This window comes from Choloepus didactylus, chromosome 21 (genome assembly GCF_015220235.1).
Source record: "Choloepus didactylus isolate mChoDid1 chromosome 21, mChoDid1.pri, whole genome shotgun sequence".
Taxonomy (NCBI): Eukaryota; Metazoa; Chordata; class Mammalia; order Pilosa; family Megalonychidae; genus Choloepus; species Choloepus didactylus.
In genome coordinates this window covers 17,063,920-17,076,307 of record NC_051327.1, presented here as the reverse complement: position 1 = coordinate 17,076,307, position 12,388 = coordinate 17,063,920, and the positions used below count along the sequence as shown (strand labels likewise).

The following is a 12,388-nucleotide window of genomic DNA, read 5'->3' as shown; positions in this document are numbered from 1 at the left end:
AGCAACACCTCAGCAAAGAGGAATTCTTAATGCTACTTGTTGTGCTTAGACATTAGAGTATGTTAGAATGTCTCGACCCTCAAATATTGGCCCCTTTAATCCTGGAAGAAAATCAAATGATGCTGAAATAACTGTGGACTCGTGGGTATCTGGTAGCACTGAAGACCTCAGAGTATAATTTAATGAGTTTTTCAAAGAATTGTCCTTAAAGTCTCATCAGCTTTAAATGTCTGTCCCTGATCCCCAAGTTCACATTTAAAAGAGAGGGGTCGAAGCACGGTGGAAGCAGACTTGTCCTTCTGTTGCCAGGGATCACGTAATTGAGCAGCTTTACAGAGAGATCAGTGGACTGAAGGCCCAGCTGGAAAACATGAAGACAGAGGTGGGAATTGCTTTTTTGCTTCACCGTAACATGACAGAGTCTGATCTTTTAAATTTGCTTCACATAGATATTTGTTGGGCCTTATTTTAAGGGGAGTTAATAAGTAGAAAAGCCAAAAAACCCGGTCCTCTTCCCAGAGCCACCATTACAACGATTTCCATTCTGCTCACCTTTGGCTCAGCACCTAAGCTGGGCTCCAGTGTCCCTGTGCACATCAGAGGTAGCCAGGAACCCCACCTGGTGACGCCACTGGGGCGAGAAAGACCAAGTCTTCTCACTCGTGATGGGAAGAGTTGGCTTCAGAACTCTGGTGGCTGGTTGCCGTGTCCGGTGCTGTGCGTCGTCTGCCCCTGAGGCCCAGGGCTGGGCTGTTGTTGGGGTGACTTGTAGTGACCAGAGGTCATGGAGGGCCCCGCGGCCTTTGGAGTTGGCTCGTGAGGAAAACCCCAATACTGGTGTAGTCATGAGCCATGGCAGAACGTGTGTTTTCTGCCCAGCGCACCCACCCAAGTGCCTCCCGCAGAGCCAGCGGGCGGTGCTGCAGCTGAAGGGCCGCGTCAGCGAGCTGGAGGCCGAGCTGGCCGAGCAGCAGCACTTGCGGCAGCAGGCGGCCGACGACGGCGAGTTCCTCCGGGCGGAGCTGGACGAGCTCAAGAAGAAGCGGGAAGATACCGAGAAGGCCCAGCGGAGCCTGACGGAGATAGAGAGTGAGGGGAGGCCGGGGCGGGCGTGGGAGTGGAGCAGGGGGCGCAGGGCCTAGCTAGACGCAGGCTGAAGGCTTGAGGTGGGCAGCAGGGCCCGGGCCCGGCCTCCTTCCAGAAGGGCTGTCAGCAACGCCGGCTCTTGTCCTCAGTCGGAGGGCAGATTTGAGTCCAGCAGGTAGAGAGCCCTTTGGGAGGCACTGCTGACAACGTGGAGCTAGGGGGACAGGAGGTGACGATGCATTCCTGCCCTGGGGAACGTGTCCCAAGGAGAGGAACACGGGACAGAGAGGCTGAGAGAAAAATGGAACCCACTGATGATGTAACACCGAGGAGGTGTGAATCGTGGAGCGGGTTTCAGCCATGTGAATTTCTTTTAAAGAAAAACTTCCCAGAGGAGTTGATATAAATAGGACTTGGAGGGAGGAGAAGGGGTATCCATTTGCAAAGAGAAAGGAGGAGGATGTTCCAGGGGCCCTGGCTTATTGGAGGAAAGGCAGGGGGTCCTGGCCAGGGCAGCCTCCTCACCTGGGTCCTTGACAACGCAGGGAGAGCCCAGGCCAATGAGCAGCGGTACAGCAAGCTGAAGGAGAAGTACAGCGAGCTGGTGCAGAACCATGCCGACCTGCTGCGGAAGGTAGGACCCCCAGCCCTCCGGCCACCCCACAGACCTCACGCTGAGAAGGAGATGGCAACTGAGGCCTGTGGCTTCTCCGGGCCCAGGGCCCCCACCAGTTTCCAGGGGGGTGCTGCCATGTCTGGGGATCCACAGCTTTTCAGTCTCCCTGGCCTCCCAGATCTTGACCTCTGGCTTAGATATCAGCCCCAGTGAATCCATCCAGCATCTTTTTTATCTGTGTACATCCTTGCCTGTCGAGTGTCTGAAGATGATGGCTTTACTCTGGCTTCACCCTGGGTAGGACAGTGATTCCGGACTCCGACACTAGGGCCCCCGTGGTCAGAATGTTATTGCTTGTTCCAGAAGGAAGATGTCCTCTGAGCCTAAGAACAGCCAGTGCAAGACCCTCTTCTTCCCTTACAGAATGCAGAGGTGACCAAACAGGTATCTGCAGCAAGGCAAGCACAGGTGGATTTGGAACGAGAGAAAAAAGATCTGGAGGATTCCTTCCAGCGCATAAGCGACCAGGCCCAGTGGAAGGTGGGTAGAGGAGTGTGCACCGGGAGGGGAGGGAGGGGTCTCGCCCTCTGAATTCGGAGGCAGGTCTTGAGCACTGCACCCATCAGAAGACATCGTCTCCTATCGACTCCACAGGTAGTTCTGTGGGTTAGTGGGTGCCCCCCTGGAGCCCTGCAAGTGTCCCACAAAGGCCAGACAGAAAAAGAGGACCCGGTTACCCATGACACACAGAGGCCGGGGCAGGAGGTAGGGAAGGGACCCAGGTTGAGTGGGTTAAGTCAGCAGAGGCTTTCCAAGGTGAGGCCCAAGGAGAGTGTGAGGAAGATGAAGCACAAAGAGAGAGAGGAGGGAAGAGACTTGACCCCGACTTATAGGCAGGAGGACGCCCCATCGTGTCACAGGGAAGGGGAGAGAGCTAGCAGCTGGGGGGCAGGCAGATCGGAGGCTGGAGCCCGGAGCAGGGGGTGCCTGCTGGATGGAACCAAGTGCCTTCGGCTGAGCCTAGTTGCTTTCACACTTTTCTGACAGTGACACAAAGTGAAAAAAAAAACAGAAATCTAATGGAAATAAGTTGCACCAAACAGTACTTATCCTTACCATGTGAATGCACTTGGATGTTTTCTGTTCTGTTTCTATTTCATTTTGTTAAAGTGCTACTTGGGAGTTCTCACTGATGGTCATGATCCACTCGGAAAAATATGACTTAGAAATGAGATCAAAGAAGGACAGTCATTTCTAGACGGTGTCATTTGGCACTTTCCTAGTTGTTAGGAAGCCTGAATTAAAGATCCATTTCTTCTTGAGTTAGTATTTTGGGCTCAAGTGTGACATTTGGACTGTGTCCCCAACATTCCTCCCTAAACAAGAAGAAAAATTTTGGTACACTCTGGGGTCTCACCTCCTTTTTTCTTCTTTTCTTCTTTATTATTATTATTTTTTAACTTTTTTACTTTTTATTGAGGTATAAGTTATATACACTGCAGTGCACAAATCTCTCCTTTGTACCTCAAGGAATCTTTACCTTCATTTATCCCCGTGACCACCACCACATCACAGTCCTCCTGCTTTTCTTCTGTTTCAGACTCAAGAACAAGCAGAGGTTCTAGAGAGCTTGAAACAAGAACTTGCCTCCAGCAAACAGGAACTCCAGGTCCTCCAAGGCAGCCTAGAAACTTCTGCTCAGGTGCGCTCCTCCTTTCTTTCCCTCCCTCGTTCTTTTTTCTTCTGGCTTCAGTGCTGCTGGGACCTGTCACCTGGCATCCCACGTGTGGCCGAGCTGGTCCTGGGCGGAGTCGGTGTGAAATGAAACGAGAGGAAGCAGCAGGTTGCAGAGACATTGCTTCTCGTGCCTGTGGCCAGGTGCTGGTGGGTCTGGACCTCTGGGAAGGGGACAGTTTGATTCTTTCTGTGTGTTGCCACCGTAGTCAGAAGCAAAATGGGCCACCCAGATCGCCGAGCTGGAGAAGGAGCGGGGCAGCCTGGCCACTGCAGCGGCTCAGCGAGACGAGGAGTTAGCTGCTCTGAAGGAGCAGCTGGAGCACACCCAGCACACACTGTCCAGTGCACAGGCAAGTGGCGAAGGTCTGCTCGGGCTGACCACGTCCAGACTCAGCCGATGACTTCAGAGAGGTCCTGGGGGCGGAGAGGCTGGGAAAAAGAGTCAGGGCCTCGGCCTGATGGGCGTTCCGCAGGCGTGGCTCCTGGTGCCGGTATGCCCTGTGTGCTCCACAAAGCAGAGAGGGAAAAGCAGAGCTCTCTGTTTCATGAGAGACACTCACAGGCAGACAGGGGTGCACTTGGCATCTCTCCCCAGGAGAGGAGCATGCTGCAATGCCCTGTCGTCAGAGCCTCCTGGGGTCAGCGGCATGCACCTGTAAGCAGAGTTAGGGGGGTTTTCTGTGTCACACTAGCTTGGACCTCACTAGCAACAACCTGAGATGAGACACAAGGATCCCAGCCGTGTCCCAGGTGGATACTGCACCAAGTGCTGACCCCCACATCCCTGAACTATTTCTAGGACTCTGTGGAACAGCTTGCGAGAAACCAACGGAAAACTCTTCTGATGGAGGCCAAGAAGGCTGCAGAGCAGATGATAGAGGAGGCGCTGAGCCAGCTCGAGGAGCCCACGCTCATCAGCTGTGCCGGATCCGCAGGTGCACTTCCAGTGGCCCAACATTGCAGTCCTGCGTCCGCATGGCCGCCTGTTTGGTGCTGACTCCCCTGGGATGCTCAGCTCCAGGCCCCACCCTGGTCCAGTTGAGTCAGAGTCTCTGGGATGAGGGCCTGAGCAGGAGTATTCTCTCGGGCACCCCAGGGGTGTTTTGTGGTGCAGGGGTGACCTCCTGCTGGAGTCCATGGATCATGCTGATGGACCCCTCGTAACAGTTGCGAAGCAAAATTGGAAGAGGAGCAGACAGGCCTGTGTCTCTCGGGAGAGAAGTGGGGTCTGAATCAGGAGACAGTTGCCTGGGAGCGAGACGAGCAGGCATCATAAGCCCGGAGTGGCAGAAGTGATAAAATCCCCAGCAGCATAGCGGGGTCCACGGCAGGCACGGGAGTTCCAAGGGTTTACAGGTGGCATCGGAAGGTTCTCGGGGGAGAGGGGCGCTCTTCATGCACCCCAGGTGGAGAGTGTCCAGGCAGAGGGGAGAGGGGTTTTGTGGCATCATGGACAGAGCCAGGGACCAACCGGCCTCAGCACAGCTCGTTTTTCCGCAGAGGGGTGGGCCGGCAGAGCCCTGAGGTGTCCCATGGAGGACAGAGCAGAAGGGAGGGAACAGCTGAAGGCTGATTTTTATTATCAAATAGAAAGGTCTCGATTTGACAAAGAGCACAGCAAGGACCGTCATAGCTTATTCAGCAGGGAACCCGTCTATGAAGGGGCACACTGAGAGCCGACTTACTGAGAGAAGGCCGGGAAACAGGGTGGCTGTGGGTGGATTCCACAAAGAGATGTCATGAGCTGGGTTTGGGAAGACAAGGAGCGGTGTGGACCAGTGGGGAGGAGGCAAGGGGGGTAACAAGAATAAAACAGGAGCAAGCATTTATCGAGCCATTCTAAGTGCTTTACATGCCCAGCTGATTCTCACCATGACACTGCAAAGTGGTGCTGTTGCCCACTTCTTTCAGATGAGGAAGCAGACACAGAGGGTCTGAGGTCACGAGCTGGGAGTTGCGCCTGGGCAGGGTGACATGCGAGCCCTTGCTTTGAACTCCCATGGGCCCTGGGTGCAGAGCAAGCTTGTGTATTAGTTTGATAGGACCCAGGGTCTGGGCTCAGGAATAATGAGAGTCCAAGGGTCTGAGAGACTTAACAGGAAAGCTTGGATTTGACATCAGGGGCAGTGATGAGAAACGAGAGGCAGAATCTCGCCTGGGAAGGCAGGTGTCCTGGTTCTTGGCTAAGGACCAGACACGCACAGAAGCATAGCTTTTGAAGCTATGTCAGAGGATCACGTTCATCAATTCAGCAAAATTGTAGCCAACTGTCCTGTGTCCCTTCCCATATCTTGGGGCAGCTCCTGCAGGGCTGGTGCCACCCCTAGGCAGGCTCCTCCAGAAGGTGGCTCAACAAGGAAGACGGCGCTGAGAATGCCCCCTCCAACTTTGCCCCACCTCCCCTCTCGCAGATCACCTTCTGTCCAAGATCAAGTCCGTTTCTAGCTGCATCGACCAACTGGAAAAAAGCCGGAGCCAGTATCTGGTCTGCCCAGAAGGTGAGAAGGGAGAAAGTTGAGTTCTGTCATTAGCGAGGGCCGGGTAGGGTGTGGAAATGTGGCCCGAATGTGGAAGTAGCAATGGGTTCCTGTGCACCAAGAAAGGTGTGTGGGACCCTGTGAGCAGGGAAGCCAGGTGTCTCCATCAGCGGGGCTGCTGTAACAAACACGCCAGCCTGGATGGATTAAACAGCAGGAATCAGTCGTCTCACTTCTGGGGCTAGAAGTCTGAAATCAAGGTGTCAGCACGGCCGTGCTCCCTCTGAAGTGTGCAGGGAACTGGCAGTGGCTGCAAACCATGATGTTCCTTGGCTTAGGACATGACTTAGTCTCTGCCTCCATCACGTGGCCGCCTCTCTCTCTCTCTCTGTCTCCCGTGAACCGTGTCCAGTTTTCCTGTCCTCACACGGACACTGGACATACTGGGATAAGGCCCACCCTGATTCTCTGGCTTCATCTTAACTAATAGCATCTTCAGAGATCCTATTTGCAAATAATGTCACAGGACCGAGGGACAGGACTGGAACATGCCTTTGTGGGGGACACAGTTCAGTTTGACATGACAGCCCCCCCCGCCCCCTCAACCAGGCCTGAGAAACTTCCCTTTCAACTCCCGGCAGATATCAGTGGGCTTCTCCACTCGGTCACCCTCCTTGCCCAGCTGACCAGTGACACGATCCTTCAAGGGAGCACCACCAGCCTCAGGGCCCCCCCGGAGCCTGCCGACTGTGAGTGCCGGGGCGCCAGGGGCTGCCGGGGGGAGCAGGGGGAGCCCGGGCCGCTAAGGGTCTGTGTTGCCTGCATCTCCAGCGCTCACCGAGGCCTGCAAGCAGTATGTCAGGGAGACACTCATCTACCTGACTTTCCTGGAGGAAGAGGAAAGCCTCGAGAAGGCCGACAGCGCAGCCATGAGGGACTGCCTCGGCAGGATCATGGCCATTGGCGAGGTAGCGTCCGCGACCTGACCTTATGGGGAAGTGACGTTGTCCTTGGGTGGGGGTGCCGCGTGCTGCCGGAACCAGTGCTAGTCTCATCCGTTTCTTTCTGCACTTACAACTTGATTCTGGAATGTGCCCAGATTTTATAAAATGGAAGAGAGAGGTTAAGAGAAACGGAGGATGGAACGTCTAATCTGAGTTCCAAAATAAGATAGTAGAAAGACCATGTCTTTTTTTCTCCCTAAATAGTAACGTTAATTTTGCATGTTTTAGACTATGAAAGTGGAGTCATACGATACGTATCCTTCTACAACTTGTGTTTTCACTCACCGTTCTGTTCGAGATTCTTCAGTGCTGATGGGTTCATTTCCACTGCTCTGTAGCATTCCACTGTATGAATTTACCATAATTGATATGTCTGTTCTCTTGCTGATGGATATTTGAGGTCTGTCCAGCTTGGGGCTGTTATAAATGTGCCATTTTGATCATTCTTGCACATGTCTCCTGATATACGTGTGCCAGAGTTTCTTTAGGGTATATACCTACAAATGGAATCACTGGGTTATAGGATTAATCTATAAGTGGAAAAGCAAGGTGTAGAAAAAGACATACAGTATGGTTCCTTTCATGTAAAGGTCAGAACCTGCAAACAATCGATTGTGTAGGGACGCATCCATATGGTTAAGAAAAATAAGAAAACATGACAACCAGTCTTCTGAATTCTGTATTCACCTTGGAATGGGAGGAAGGGAGGAAGGGAGCTTGAATCAGGGCAGGATACAAAGGCAATTTCAAAAATATTTTTGGTAATGTTTCTTAAGCTATTTCTTAGATTGGGTGGTGGATAACATGGGTCTTTATTCTCATCCTTGAAACCAGTCATGTAAATTTTATGCCCAGTGTGTATGATACATAATGCTTTTAAAAATCATGTGCTTTGCAGTCTCACAGACTTGAATTCACATCCCTGCTACGCCATTTATTTGTGGTGTAACCATGGCCAAGAAGTTTTGCCCCTCTGAGACTTGGGTTCGCATCTATAAAACAGGAATAGTAGCTGCTTCATATGATTGCTGTGGAAGCAAAGTTTAAAAAGGGACAGGTGGAACTGTTGGGAGGTAGCATACATATTTTAAAAGGTGTTGAAATACCTCCCAAGCAGCAAATACAATTGACAGTGCAGCCGTGGAGTTAGGGTCTGAGTGGCTGCAGCTGGATGGATTTCCAGAAGGGAGTGGGTTCCGAGTGAGGGTAGAGGCTCTGGAGTTGGAGCTGGAGTGAGTACCGGATAAGGCCTACGAGGGGCAGCCCTCCGTGGCTTGCAGAAGTGTGGTAAGGTCCCCCCGCCTTCTGCCATCTTGTGAGGGCTACGGTTCTGCCAGAGGAGGCCAGAGAGGAGAGCAAAGGGTCGTTTCAGCCTTTGTGATGCCTTTTCCAGGAGCTCCTGCCCAGGGGCCTCGACATCAAGCAGGAGGAGCTGGGGGACCTGGTGGACAAGGAGATGGCTGCAACATCGGCTGCCATTGAAGCTGCTACGGCCCGGATAGAGGTACAGGAGATTCTGCAGGGCCTCCTAAAGAGATGCTCCAGCAGCTACCCTTTGGCAGCATCACCCATTAGATACATTGTAGTCATTCATTGAGGCTACAGAACCCCCCATAAAACAAATCAAAGCCCCAATTTGCTGGTTTCTCGGAGGGATAGAAAAGGAGAAGATTGTCACTAAAGGAAGGAAGCAGTTTTCTCAGCGATCAGCTAATTTGGTGTCAGGTATCTGGGTTCTGGTTCCAGACTACACTTCATCATTGTGTGGTGTTTGATCGGTTACAGTCACCCCACTTAGATTCAGATTCCTTTTCTGTCTGAGGGCAATAATAATCATACCCTCCACATTGGAGAATTGTAAGAATTAAATGAGATAATGCACATTTATCTCAGTGTCAGGCACTTAGTAAATCCCTAAACAATAATAAGGAAGTCTCAGGGCAGAACCCGAGTGGGGTGCCATTTGAAAGGTCCCGCCTTGGTGTGAGCACCCACCTCTGGGACCTGTTGGCCCAAGTGCCTTAGCGCTCAGAGCTCGCACACATCAGCCTGGATGCTGGCAGGTCGAGACGCACACCAGCTGTAGAGCCACCTGCTGCCGCTCAGTCCCACCCTCCTAAGTAGATGGGGGTCTGGATTCTTTCCCTGACTCCAGCAAGGACTCGGGTGGGCACTTCAGCTGCCACAGGATGTTGAACTCAGGGTGTAGTGGAACATCAGTGGAGTCTCGGTACCCGTGACAGACTGAGAGACCATGCTTCCTTCTAACAGGAGATGCTCAGCAAATCCCGGGCAGGGGACACAGGAGTCAAATTGGAGGTGAACGAAAGGTCAGTTGGAGCAGCTTGTGATCAGGAGAGATCTTTTTGCATGGGATTATACTTACGTACCCATTCGGGAGGTGGACTAGGATGTCAGCAGCCACAGGGAAGGTCCATAGCCAGGAGGATAACATAGCTATTGCCTTAGAGGGGAAATATCCCCTTCCTATACGATGGCGACGATATTAGTATCTACTGCATGGGGATGTTGTGACAGTTATACGCATCATCACTTAATATTCCTCATGGAGAAGATCCACCTTCAAGTCTCCTCACCCAACTGGCTCTGCCCCCAGGGCGTTACCCCGAGAATATTCCGGCAATCTCAGCTTCTTCCTGCCTCTCTTTCCCTTCCGAGTTGGCCCTTGTTTTGGAGTAAAAGAGAAAACATCTCCTTCATCACAGCTGGCCTCTGTGCCCCTGACTTCTCTTTGGCAGGATCCTCGGTTCCTGTACCAGCCTCATGCAGGCTATTCAGGTGCTGATTGTGGCTTCGAAGGACCTCCAGAGAGAGATCGTGGAAAGCGGCAGGGTGAGTGTGGATGTGGCCCAGAGACGAGAGGACAGAAATCAGTGAGATTCCCAGCTCCATCCGGCCCATCCAAGTTCAGTGCACTCCAGTTCTGCTGCCTTCCCCTCCCGTGTGCCATCAGAGGGAGGGCTGCCACTCCAGTGGAGTTGGCAGATGTCATGGGAAGAAGCTGGGGCATTACGAGGTGTCCGGGTAGCACTCAGACGCAGCTGCCAGTGCTAGGCTCGTCTGGCCGTGGACGTTGACAGACGGCACTTGCCACGGAAACCCAGTCTGTGTGGCTTGGGCTGGGCAGATGAGAAGCACAAATGTGGTGTCATCCTCTGCTCTGGAATGATCACTGCAGGCTCCAGCCTGCCTCCTCTTTGTGACAGCAGAGCCAGCTTGTGGTCACTCATACAAGACTCATCTTGGCATCTTGCTTTAGTTTTCTCGCTCCCTTGCTGGCGTTACGATCGTCTTGTTTTTTCCTCACATCCTTGTATGCAGCTGTAGCTTGGTAAACATGGGTTGAGGAAGGGGTTATGAGCCAGAAAAGGATTCCTTAAAGAAAGAAGCCGTATCTGCTTTGTGGCAGTACTTCTTACTAGCCTGAGAGGTGAGGTTTTCTCTCCCCAGAATTAGAAAGAGGAACTGAGCAAACAGTATCATCTGCAGATTCTCAGACTGCCAGACACTTCCAGAGCATAAAAGCATTTTTTAAATCCAAGTAGAAATAACTTTTAAAAAAGTTTTCACTGTGGACTCTCCCCTTTTGGCAAGTCATGGAGAGTGGCTAGAATCCTCGTGGATCATATCGTTCATGGATAGGTAGGCATGTAGATAGAATTCTTAGAATTCTAGAATAGTATAGAGATATTATAATAGAAATACTATGCACTGTGGAGTCAGAAGAACCTAAGATTTGCTTCCATTCATTTCCTACATGACCTTCGGGAAAGTATTTTGCCCCTCTGAATCCTAGTTTTCTTATCTGTAAAATGGAAATAATAATGCATACTTCACAGGGTCACTGTGAAGCCCATACAGGATAATATATAGAAAAGCAACTGGCATTTAGTAGACACTCAATATAAGGTCGTTACTATTATTTTCCATTTTCCTAGGGTACAGCATCCCCTAAAGAGTTTTATGCCAAGAACTCTCGGTGGACAGAAGGACTCATCTCAGCCTCCAAAGCTGTGGGCTGGGGAGCCACTGTCATGGTGTAAGTGTCCCAGCCCCAAGGCTCCTCCCTGCCCCCCATTCCCATTCCATTGATCCCCCTTAACCCAAAGAACAGCTATGGAAAAGAAAAATCTGCCCCATAGAAATGGACTGTGGATCAAGGAAGTCAAGAGGACCAACAGTTGGCAAGGAACCCGGGCCTCCTGGGGCAGCACACGGCAGGGCAGGCAGCTCTCCCTCCCCGTCTGGCCCGTGTGACAGGAGTGGTCTAGAGTGGGGGTCATAAGGGGCTGCAGCTGTGGGAGACTTAGTCCATCTTGTCCTTTCCTGATTATCAGGGATGCAGCTGACCTGGTGGTACAAGGCCGAGGGAAGTTTGAGGAGCTGATGGTGTGTTCGCGTGAAATTGCAGCCAGCACAGCCCAGCTTGTGGCTGCATCCAAGGTAGGACCCTCCCTGGACCCCCCGGGACACCATGAGTCCTGGCTAGGTCAATGGATGCTCAGCCCATGGCGCTGGCCCCCGGAACAGGATTTACCAGGGTTCCGGTGGGCTGGGCCCCAAATACAAATTCTGCCCCTTGAGGATCTCTTCCTTAACCCTCCCTCCTCCAAAAGCCTTTGTCTGTTGGTGAGGAGCCCTCTCTGCCCAGCTCGCCAGGTGAGCTCCTCTTGGCACTTGGCACTTTTGTTCCAAGCAGCTTTTGAGGGCCCCGGCCTTGCCTGGTTAGCAATCATGGGCGTTCAAGGAGCACCTGAGTAAGGTATACATTGGCACAATAAGCAGATTACCTGGCTTGGCTCTGCAGTTCCACAGCCAATGTCTACACACCTCAGGAGTCTCCAAATTTGAACCAATGGCCCCGGCTTAACCCTCGGGCAAAGCTGGGAACCAAAATCCTGTCATGGGGTTTCATAGAACTCCAGTGAGTGTTCTTTTATCATCCTGATTTATTGTTGTCCCAAATAAACAATTAGAATAGTTTATCAAAGTAGGTGATTAAAGTAGAGCCTGGGGCCATGAGCAAGTAAGCCAGGAATTTTTTTTTATATTATAGGGTATGCCAGGAGTTGCCCTGTAGGCAGCAATTTTTGAGAAGTTGAGTGGTGATGACAGTATTTGTCAAGAACTCTCAGAACAACTGATCTGATTCATCTGTGCTGTGTGAAGCTAAGTCTCCTTTGTCCTGGCAGGTGAAAGCTGATAAGGACAGTCCCAACCTAGCCCAGCTGCAGCAGGCCTCTCGGGGAGTCAACCAGGCCACTGCCGGCGTGGTGGCCTCAACCATTTCCGGAAAATCACAGATTGAGGAGAGAGGTAACCTTTCAGAAGAAATGCTTTCCTTACCCAATCTGTTCAGCCATTCTTTACAACTTTCCCCTCCATGGTACTGATTTTGCAAAGATTTGTTTCTCATTTCTCTCTTACTTTTCATCTTTTTAAATTCT

General features: G+C 51.9%; 1 protein-coding gene across 3 annotated transcripts in view; it reads left to right on the top strand.

The window, feature by feature from the left end:
- Window positions 1-12,388, top strand: part of HIP1 (huntingtin interacting protein 1) — a 155,737-nt gene that overhangs the window by 131,136 nt on the left and 12,213 nt on the right. For all 3 annotated transcript variants that reach the window (XM_037815466.1, XM_037815467.1, XM_037815468.1), the window contains exons 13-28: window positions 310-382; window positions 906-1,089; window positions 1,632-1,720; window positions 2,126-2,242; window positions 3,303-3,404; window positions 3,646-3,789; window positions 4,239-4,374; window positions 5,851-5,937; window positions 6,558-6,665; window positions 6,748-6,884; window positions 8,314-8,424; window positions 9,192-9,250; window positions 9,680-9,773; window positions 10,880-10,980; window positions 11,279-11,384; window positions 12,134-12,257. In XM_037815466.1, the coding sequence (XP_037671394.1) occupies window positions 310-382; window positions 906-1,089; window positions 1,632-1,720; window positions 2,126-2,242; window positions 3,303-3,404; window positions 3,646-3,789; window positions 4,239-4,374; window positions 5,851-5,937; window positions 6,558-6,665; window positions 6,748-6,884; window positions 8,314-8,424; window positions 9,192-9,250; window positions 9,680-9,773; window positions 10,880-10,980; window positions 11,279-11,384; window positions 12,134-12,257 (1,772 nt within the window). The remainder of the gene's footprint in view (window positions 1-309; window positions 383-905; window positions 1,090-1,631; window positions 1,721-2,125; window positions 2,243-3,302; window positions 3,405-3,645; window positions 3,790-4,238; window positions 4,375-5,850; window positions 5,938-6,557; window positions 6,666-6,747; window positions 6,885-8,313; window positions 8,425-9,191; window positions 9,251-9,679; window positions 9,774-10,879; window positions 10,981-11,278; window positions 11,385-12,133; window positions 12,258-12,388) is intronic.